This window comes from Trichinella spiralis (genome assembly GCF_000181795.1).
Source record: "Trichinella spiralis strain ISS 195 chromosome Unknown Scfld2, whole genome shotgun sequence".
Classification (NCBI taxonomy): Eukaryota; Metazoa; Nematoda; class Enoplea; order Trichinellida; family Trichinellidae; genus Trichinella; species Trichinella spiralis.
In genome coordinates, this window is record NW_003526941.1 from 4,979,802 (window position 1) to 4,990,764 (window position 10,963).

The 10,963-nt window shown below is 33.1% G+C and overlaps 3 protein-coding genes across 3 annotated transcripts; 1 reads left to right on the top strand and 2 right to left on the bottom strand.

Moving 5' to 3' along the window:
• Positions 1-136: 136 nt before the first annotated feature.
• Positions 137-3,428, bottom strand: Tsp_03612 (serologically defined colon cancer antigen 1-like protein). The gene is made up of 3 exons (XM_003379916.1): positions 3,304-3,428; positions 620-2,549; positions 137-451 (listed from the first exon to the last, which is right to left on the bottom strand). The coding sequence occupies exons 1-3, from the start codon at positions 3,426-3,428 to the stop codon at positions 137-139; spliced, it is 2,370 nt and encodes a 789-aa protein (XP_003379964.1).
• Positions 3,429-5,281: 1,853 nt separating this feature from the next.
• Positions 5,282-9,664, bottom strand: Tsp_03613 (conserved hypothetical protein). The gene is made up of 15 exons (XM_003379917.1): positions 9,619-9,664; positions 8,629-8,684; positions 8,455-8,508; positions 7,667-7,810; positions 7,492-7,572; positions 7,020-7,293; positions 6,870-6,964; positions 6,701-6,816; positions 6,503-6,614; positions 6,333-6,428; positions 6,082-6,250; positions 5,816-5,923; positions 5,648-5,755; positions 5,473-5,570; positions 5,282-5,392 (listed from the first exon to the last, which is right to left on the bottom strand). Exons 1-15 carry the CDS (start codon positions 9,662-9,664, stop codon positions 5,282-5,284), a joined length of 1,668 nt encoding a protein of 555 aa, XP_003379965.1.
• A 98-nt stretch (positions 9,665-9,762) lies between these two features.
• Positions 9,763-10,826, top strand: Tsp_03614 (serum response factor-binding protein 1). Its single transcript, XM_003379918.1, has 6 exons — positions 9,763-9,801; positions 9,857-9,945; positions 10,010-10,082; positions 10,312-10,383; positions 10,450-10,687; positions 10,750-10,826. Exons 1-6 carry the CDS (start codon positions 9,763-9,765, stop codon positions 10,824-10,826), a joined length of 588 nt encoding a protein of 195 aa, XP_003379966.1.
• Positions 10,827-10,963: the final 137 nt, after the last annotated feature.

Here is a 10,963-nt window from a genome sequence, read left to right on the forward strand (position 1 = left end):
TTATTTTTTCTGGCGAAAATTTTCAATTAACCAATAAAAAACCCATTCAATTTTAAATAAAAATACAGTCAGTCATGCGCACTGAAAAAGAAAAAGAAAGGAAAAAAAGAATAAGATGCAATTGGAAAGAAACGATTCAACGCTTCTTGCGTACAGAGTGAAGATTTGGTGCCGACACTTTGACTTTTCCAGGAAAATCACGTGCTACATCTTGCTCTTGAATTACTTTAATAAATTCTCGCAACCCTGGCCATGCCGTTCTATCTTGCATGAATAAATCAATTGCCGTTTTAATCGCTTTACCCTTTTTAGTAGTACCTGGTGTCAATTTGACCTTGAATTTGTAATTAGTCAATGCTGCATAGGGGGCACAAACAGGCAACGCAAATAATATGTTGTCATCTTCAGTGGGATTACCAGTTAAACATTGCACCGCATCCAACGTTTCGTTCTGAACAACATTTATATCATATCCCTCATCTTCTTCTTCATCATCATCATCTTCTTCTTCTTCTTCTACTGCCGCTGCTGTTGCTTTTCCGAATTCTTTTTCTTCCTCTTCTTCATACTGCGTATCTTTTTCTGATTCCAGCTTCAAACCATCCAACGGTATTTCAACATCCGGATATGAAAATTCTTCACTGTTCACTGAGTTGAATGACTGCTCACTTAGTTCACTTCTGACCAGCTTCTTTTGTTTCTTCTGTTCATCCTGCAAATTATCACAATTCGCTTCTTCGCCGTCAAGTTCATCTTCAGCCTGACACCGTTTTTCCAAATGACGAGCTGCTGATTCAGAATCCAATCTAAACAACAGTCCAAAGCCCATTACCAGCTGAGACGCAGTCAAATAGTTCTTCTTGCCTCGAATCATGAATCCGCCTGTTTTCAAATATTCACCAGAAGGTGCCGACTTGGATACTTGATCATGCTTCACCCACCAAGCGCTGGTGACCACTTTCGACTCCCACGCAGCGGACAAGCATACAGCCAACGCGGCCGCTTCGTTGAGCGTTTTTGGAGGTATTGGCCCTTTGTCTTCGGATTGCTTGATCACTACACTGGCAGCGCCTCGCAGATCTGCGTGAACATACAAGTCGCCAGGTTTCAAGTAACGCTTGACCAAAATCTCATTTTGCTTCGCATCTCGACCAGCGATCACCAGCAGGCGATCGGATGAAAAAAACCAGTGAAATTTTTCAAACCAAAACATTTTCCGCACTTTTCCAATGTTCGTCTTTTGTCTGGTGGATTTCAACTGCTCTTTGGTGCGTAATTCAGCTGATTTCAACGCTTTTCCACCAGCTGCAATCGTCTTCTTCTGCTTCAACGCCGACTCTTTCATCTGCGAAAACCATCGTCGTGAATTTTGGTGTGAACTCAACGCCAAATCAATTTCCACATCGACAGTCTCTGCATCCCCCAACTCTTGATCATTATCGAATACATCAACAGGCAAACGCATCACAAACGCATTCCGTTCCAAACACAGGCCGACAATTTTCCCAGCCACTGGATCGCCCAAATCACGCGCATCCTGAATCATTTCATTGATCTGAAACCATTCAAGCTTCATAGCTATGGCGCTGCGCAGCACTGCCAACGCCTGTTCGACCGTCTCGCTGTTCAGTTCCACTGCAACCGCCATACGCTCTTTCAACATCTGATCCGCCTGCAAGTTCGCCAACCGCTGCTCGTGATCCTGACGCACATTTTCCAATCGCTTCAATGCAGCTCGTTCTTGTTGCAACTGCTTCTGCTGACACTTCTGACTGTCCAATTTGGAAAAATATTCATCAACCGCTCCATTGAAAGTGTCAAATTGTTTGCATTCACTGTTCGCAAATTGGGAAAAAAAATACGGATGAAATTCGTGAAATATTTCAATTCGTTCACCAGCTGCGTTTTCTTCGACAGTCATTTTCAAATAACCACAGCTCGGTTCCTTACGAATCATTTCAAACAGTTCGAATGCCAAACTCAAGCTCAACGCTAGCGCTGAAACAAGACTTTGATCCCCAATCACAGCTTGCACTTTCATTCTCAACGATAATTTGTTTTCCAATAAGCAGTGTTCAAGCAACAGTGGTCCATAAGGAAAATGAGGTACCAAACACTTGTGCAAAGTATCACCAGGTTGGCAAGCATGGAGCAAACGATTGGCCATTTCCTCATCAGCAGTGCGGCGGTATTCTTCAAATTCACGAACTTCAACAAGGTATGTTTCACGAACTGCGTATCGTACATTGTCAGTTTCAATTGTTCTTGCTCGAAGAATGTTCAAAATCACGTATTCTGAATCTGTAAGAACAACGTTCCCACGGTCGTATAATTCTATTATTAAATGGCAGGCTGTCGGACCATTCCCGAAACGCATATCAACAATGCGATCCAAACCAACAACGCTGATATCTTCTAAACGCTTGTCACGCAAATGCTTACGTAGCTTCATCGTAAAACCAGACGGCATAATATTTTTCGACCACCCGTACTCAGTGCTGTGCAATCGGATGCCAGATTCAAAAATAATCATCACCTTCTTATCAGGCCTGACAATAAAATATAATCATTATTTTCACAAATTGAAAAATTTCATTACTAATCAGTAAAGAAATCAATAAATAAAAGAAACATCACGAGAGAATTATTTTGATAAACAGTAATATCTACTTGATTATCATATACTGTAAAAACATTCTAAACAAATGATAATTTTTCTCTCATATGCTGCTGCCAACAGGCATTCTGACGAGTTAGCAAAATTAAAACAAACAATAATGCTTTTTACAGCATAACTGTATGATGGGTTATGACATAAGTTTAATCATTAACTTTCAGACAAAATAAAGAGATGAGCACATTCGTTAAAATGCACAAAATAATTTTGGGGATAAAATCAAATACTCTTTTACTTGAAAAGCATTGTCCAGTTATATAAAGCTGAAAAATGCACAAATTAAGACTAAAAACATCAAAATCGACATTAAAAAAACTTCAAAAAGAAAATTACTTCATTTGTTGCAAAACAATTCATAAAAGTTGTTAATTTCTAATTAGATGAAAAGTTTAAAAAATGCAACAAATCACAATAACAACGGATAAAAACGGTACTCTAATTATCGTCACAGAGAAAACTATGGATATGAATAAATAAATTACAACATATTTCACTGCTGAATTAAAATAAAGAAAATTTCGATTTAATCTAAATAATTGCAAAAGTAAAATAAGCTGTTCTACTCGAAGCATTTATATTTCAGTTCATATGAAAGTTTTAAGAAATCGGCAATGCATTCAACTTACTTTGATAATTTCAACAAATATGTTTTAGGATTGATGTCATAAACAAGGTTGAGACGCATACCAATATACTGCCTCAATTCTTGAACAACGGCTAACAAATCGATCAAACTAAATCTACCTTTCATTTTTTCTGCTTCTAATAGAGTTCAAATTTCTGAAAGTTAAACAAAAGACAAGTATAATTCAAAATACAGCTTCGCAAGCTGCTCAGCAAATGAAATACATCGATCTGCACATTCGGAGTAGAAAATAAACTTCACAACAGTTAAGAAAATACAAATATTTACAAACTGCAGTGAAGACTATACGCCTTTAAAAAAGCCCAAACAGTGTGTGATACGTGCCAACTACATGGGGAGTACTGTAAATGAATATTTATTAGCGAAAGTTAATAAAGTACAACCAGTGCGTAAAACTGTCTCAGAAAATAATTCTGAAATTACTGAACTAAAATGTCCATGCGATAAACATAATTTCATCCACTATTTGCTTTTTTTAATTATATTAATAAAGAAGTAAATTGTGGTTAATTATTTTCAATCAATTATCCTCCTATCACCAAGTATTACTTTAAAGGCTCATCTAAAACAAATTTATGCTACTTATAAGACATGATACGACTGGCTTAAAACTTTTGTACATGAAAGTCAAATATTTTTTCTGATTTTACTTACCTTTTGTTATTTTTCATACTGTAACTCCCATTTTTTCAGCATTTTAGTTTATTTGCTATAATTCTGACGGATATTGCTACGCATTAAGAAATGCCTTTCTATAGCATCAAGGCTAGTCAATCAAATTGGTCAGCAGTTGGAGATGATTTGGTTACGTTGCTGTTGCTCGAATAATGGCGTTTTTAATTGACAAGACGGTTTTTGTTAATAAATTAAGACCGATCTGCTTTTAGATTCTTGCTAAATACATTTAAATGAATAGCCTAAATGAAATGAACAAAAAAACGTTTTGCAAACAAAATTAAGTAACTCAATTATTAAGTATAGTTTACAATTCGTATAAATCACCATAAAATACAATTTAAATATAACAACAATTTTACTACACTCAAAGAAATTACCTTATTAATTCAAACATGTCAGCAATGCTTAACATTACCTATGATTTTAATTTTCAGTTTCACGCAGAATAACCTTTCATTTGAATTGATAAACAGACAGACGGAAATTGCAGAGAAGGCGTTAAAAAATTATTCACTGAATTCGCCAAAAAAATAAAATTAACAAACATCAAATTTCCCACATCATTATACCTATCTATAACATTCAAAAAATTTCCATTAAATTATACTACAGATTATACTTTCTCTTTCAAATAAAATATATCAATACAATATAAGATTTCAAATAAAATACCTTCAAATTCAAATATATCGATGTTACCTAATTATTTTTTACTTTTTTATTGTCATATTCACGATTCACATATAACAGCCGAAAACCGTGCATGTGACCTCACATCACTGGAATAGTGTATTCCACTTATCAGCAACAGCTAACTATTCATCTATAATAATAATAATGAAACGATGTAAAAACAGCACAATCCAATGACAGAAATAATAAAATAAAAGACATCAATCGTGTTGTGTATAGTAGACAATTTTTACAATTGCTCAGCTGATGAATAAATGAATAAACAAAATCCAATAACTGATTCAAACAATCTACCACTGTTGGATAATATAACTTTTCGAGTTTAAATGGATAAACTGTGTCAGAACGTCGCATTCATAAGTTCAGATTAGAAGGCGAACGTTGTCACGCGACTCAGCAAATAGCAAAGCATAGATAGAATAAAATGCAGCTCATTGTTGCTTGAGTGAAACATCGATGATCGGTTTGATCGCCTGATTCACAGAGCAAAGTTGGAAAAAAACCTTCCAACCGTTAGAACAAGCGGATCAGGCTTCATAGGTCATAAGTTTTGAAGACTATCTGTTCACAATATTAGCTTATGATTATCATCCATCGCTTACAGAAGCACAGCACGTCAGCGAAAACACAGACGACTGTAACTGTCGATGAGATTCGATGACTTTGTGAGTTCCCAAATGCGGCGCGCATATTGAAACCTTAAAAACGTCAGTAAATCAACTGTCAAATAAACATTAATTATTCAATAATCTTACCAGCTCTTCTCGTCGACAAAAACATGAGTTGAAATTATTTTCTTTCGAAGATAATTAATTTGTTCAATTAAATCTTTCATCAAATCATCATATTCTGGACAACGATAATCTATTGGTGAAACTGAAGAAAAACAAAACACACATATGTACGACGTAGTAAGTAATGAATAATTACAGAACACAGCTCTGTTTTACTACCTTCAGGTTTATAACCCCGGGGTTTGATATTCGGCAATATATATAAGTTAATTTTCAGTTGTTGCTCACGATCAGCACGAAAAACATACTTCGGCATAGAGAAATCACCTAAAATATAAATATCGTTTTCTCATAATATTAATTTCAAAAAAAATATCGCATTTATACAAGTGCAATTCAACGATGTGTTTTTCGTATACTCCTTTAATAATTCTGATTTCTTCAAATATGCATCTGGCTCAAAGTCTTCTCCACGAGCTTTATTCTGAATGAACACTAAACAATTAAAAAGAAAATTCATTTATTATTAAAAAAAACCCAGTTCATCAATTATTGTTATATTTGAAAATATTTCTTAATGCCAAGTCAGAAAATAAAAATCAATACTTATATATCAAAAAAATAGCTCAAAAAAAACACGTTCATTTACATACCAATGTGAGGCATTCGATCCACTTTGCCGAACTGTTCAGTTAATTTATTTGTCGGTTTCATTTCCTCTGCAGAGAGCAAGAATTTCATCAAATCAGCATCGACAAAACTTTCAAACAGCACAATAACCAAATGACAGACTTGAAGAAGAAAAGCTGCCACAGACAAAGACTAAAAATAAACTGATGTATGTAAATGTATATGCGAAAAAAAAGTAGAACCTGGATAATAAAAGTGCTGCTTAATAGTTTACCTGATTTGCAGAGCTTGTCAACATGTTCGACGCTTCACTTTTGTTTCGATATTTAGCACGCATCGAATTTCTCATGACTGCAATACTCGGTATTGGCTGTACAATGGAAAAAATATGCAATTCGCATGACATAACAATATTAGAAAATATGCGAAACAAAAAGCCGAAACCTCAGAGTCCAAAAGTATAGTGCGATGTCGGTTGACATAAATCTGAACGCCAGCCGTCTGATACCACATCGATTCAGTCGTTTCTTTGCTAGTCGGTCGAAATTTATAACGTCTTAAAAGAGTAGATAAAAATGCAAATTATGCAAATAAAGTGAAAAAGAAGAGAACTAAAATTAGTATAAAATAAATAAACAACACCTGTACATATCTGAAGAGTAGTTGCCTCCAATCATACTCATAAGTGTAGATTTCCCAACACCACGAGGCCCGATCACACCAACGACAAAAAAATTTTTGCACTGATCGTCCAAATACTGAAACAACAAATAAAAAAAAATAACAAATTACCACACATTTGCAAACTCACATCTTCAAATTGTTCACACCACTGCATATTTTCGGTAATCAACGGTACAGCCGCTGCTGGAGCACGCAAAAAATGACGAATTCGTTCAGTAGAAGCTGAAAAAAAACAGAACATCAAAATTGATTTTATTATAATAATTTTATTTCGTACTTTTATTTTCAGATTTGTACAATGTCCACAACTGACTAGCCGGAACGTCGCTTTCCAACATGCCAACATTGGAACTGCCGTGAGTAGTTGGAAACTTCGGCGCCTCATAGGTCTGACGATCATACGCATGAACTACAATCTGATTTCCTGTCTGAACAATTGATGGCAAAATTGCTTCGACTGTATCATTATCCTTGGAATCCAACTTCACAGGCAACAGTTTTTTCAAAATGGAAATCGATGGTGGATTGTGGCCAGCGCTGTCACATTTTACCTACAAATATCAATTTCTTTATATACATAAAAATTTTTTCTATAAAATATTCAAAAAGCTTTATAAATGATTGAAAAAAGCAATTTTATTTAAATTAATTAAAAATACCACTTCAATTTTATAACAAAACAGTTTTTCAATTCATTGTTTAAACTGATTTATGTTTATAAAAATCACCATAATCTCTGCTAAACTTACTCGAAGCGCCGACTTTGTTAAAAGCACAAATGGCTTGTTTAATAAAGGATCTTCTTCTTCCTTGTTTGTTAATGGTTCGACCTAAACAATTCACAATCAAATTTATTACACTACTATAATAATAATAATGATGATGATGAATTTTAATTCTGTCGTGTTTTCCGTTAATAATAACTATAATGTACACTTTGAAAACGCAATATCTTAACATCTTAACATGTGAACTGAATTTTATTTCAACATTACGCACCGCAACAGCATTTGTAAAATTGCTCGAACGAAATTGCCTTCCATGTCGCCGACCACCTCTTCGATCCATCTGAAAATAACAAATCTCAATTACTAAAAAACATTTAACTTAATAAAATAAAATAAATTACAACTGTTTATTTATAAATATAATTCATTAATAATTCAGATGCAAAAATATCGGAATATTGTGGATTTCTAGGTCTCAAAAACAGAATCGAACTATTGCAAAATATACATTATTTATTATTATTTTCAGCGTGAACAAACGATAAATAAGAAAAAACACAACTTGCTGATCATAAAAACAAAAATGAAACTTCATTTCACATTTTCAAGCAACGTCAACAGTTGAAAAGACAAAGTTGATACAAACAATTGATAACATGATCGCATACCAGTGAAAAACTTCAATTGCGAATTCTGTTCGGAAATCAATCATAAATAAAAGCTTACACCATTAAATAAATAGTCAAGTAATGTTTTTCAACTTAGAACAACCTAACTTAAAAAGCTGTAACTGCATTACAGTAATATATAAAACAATTCACGATGTTCAAAAACAATGGAAAATTCTTAAATTAATTGTATACATATAGTTGAAATTATTTTCAAAAATTCATGTTTAAATATATCATTATTTACTTGAAATTCACTATACGATAATTGTATTCATGCTTATTCAGTACGATTTTGCCATACAGTAACTTAAACGTTACACTTTTCTCGCATCATTAGTTCGAAAGCTGATTCTTCGCAAAAAATACTCTTAGATCAAATATAACAAAAAAAACAAGCTCAAATATTCAACTAAGTGTTAGAGTTAGTTATGTTAAAAACATTATCTACATTACTATTTAACAACTATTAGAACAGCATTTTCCTTACTACTGTAACAAAAAACTCAATCCACGCAGAACAACTGCTTGAATTTATACGTTGAGCTTAAACAATCAATAAAAATAACATCAACAAAAACAAAAGTATTTGAAATTCTAAATTCTACATTTAACATCACACTGAATTTCAACCATAAAAAATCTGGAATTAAACAAATGCACCATAAGAAAAGACATACATCACATAATGTTCAAAATGTAAGACAGCACATCCAGAACTTTAGTTTCTAACATATAAAAAGATCTGATGTTTAAAAAACAATATTAACAAAACGGAAATAAAGTTTACGTAAAGAAGAAGAAATTTCAGTGGGAGCATATAACAATACATTAAAGAAAACGTCATCAATATAAAAATGACGAGCAACAATTGCAACATATGAAAAAAAGTAAGTTTACAAAGTGATGCAATAGGAAATCATAGACCACAGACAACACTTTTCGTTAAAAATTTCAAATCCAAAATGGTCGCAAACAAAGAACACAATTTTACAAATAAAATACACATAATTGTAATGAAAAGTATAACGCATGCATAAAAATTAAAAAGTCTACGAATTACAATGAACTACTTCAAATATTTAAAGCTTCAAAGTTGGGACAAGTCATTAATAATTTCAAGACGACAAATGTGTAAAGCAAAACACTAACTACCAACTTGAAACAATTAAAAGTTGAATTAAATATATTTTTATTACTTTATTAAGGAGACATTAACAAGGCACTCTATAATCTAATATAGACTTATAAACAATATTTAAGATGCTTAGCATCAAAATCACAGATCACAAACAAGGGGAAAGGTAACAAATACAGTACATGCCAATACCTGGTAATCAAATAAATACAGTAAGTTGTATTTTAATTGAATTTCATATTTTGCAAAGTTCTTTTTATTTATTTTCATTCTTTATAATAATTTTAATTTATAAAACATTTAGTACTTTTGATTAGAAATTACAAGTTGTTATTTTCATACTGACAGTTTTAAAATTCTGCTCGATGCAGATGCTCACATCTTTCATCAAGTTGTAATTTGTGCTTTTCCTTTTGCTGAACTGATAGAAACTTTGCTGAACTTATTTCAGGTTATAATTGGAATTTTCATGTCTGCATTTGCAAGATGAACTCAGAACTTACTGCTGCCGAATTAAATAAACAGGTAAATCTTTAACTGCCACAGTTATATATTAACTTTTGATCACCTGTATATTTAGATTGTTCGGATGCGGAAGGTAATTGGGCAGGCTAAATTTCGTTTAAGCAATCGGTTAATTCGTCGAGTAAAGAAACTCAAAAAATCCGAGTAGGTTACTTTATAGAGTTGACAGCAGTGAATTATTAATTGTCTAGATTAATATTTTGTTTAGTTTGCCTGAAAAATTGAAACTTCGTCACGAGCGGAAAGTACAACGATTCATAGATGAGATTCAAGCTTTGAAGGTTTGCATTAATGATAATATATTTTCAGATGTGCATTTGACAGCAAACTGTGGTTAATTTTATATCTCACAGATGTTGTCTGGAACGCTTTCCTATATACTGATGCGAGATTAAAATGAAAGCAAAAATTATAGTTCTTTATGTAAAGTTAATAAGTTTAATTCCTCACTGACAAGTTTGTTCGTTCACCAGTTGTAAATTATTATTCACTTCCACATTGTTTTTGTAGAGAATAAAGCCAGACGACGCCAGCAAATTTGCATTGGTGAATACGAAATTATTGAGCGAGTTTAAAATTGATGTACTTAATTTGTTGTTTAAAGTGAATTTTATCACCGTTGTGACACAGTTTATTTTTTTGTTTAAGAAAAATACTTCAGCTCGTGACCGTGCATTGTACAAATTGGTAACTGTGAATGTCCTTGTTGAATATGTTGACGAATTTCGAGAAAAATTTCCCAACTGGCATATGGAAGTGCCTTTTCATTTACAGCGACTTGGATTGCAATACAAATTGAAAAAACAAGCAAACCCGAACTTTGTAACGCTTGGAAAGAAATCGACAAACGAGAAAACAACAAATGATGATACTGTCTCAAAAGCTGGTAATTGGACGACTTTTAATAATCAACACTTTGGTTTGTTTATTAATGAATTAAATTTATAGAAGATGAAGAAGAGCGTGAGAAAGATGAAAGTGGTATATTTTCACAAATTCCTGTAAGCGACGTACCATTATTCTGAAAGAATGAGGGCCCAAAGGAAAAAAAGAGTTGAAAGCGAAATGGAGAACATGAAGCACCAGCTCTTCGAAACCAATGCAGACGCTGTAATAGAGAGGATTTTATTAAGAAATGAAAAATTGCCAGAGGAAGTGATGA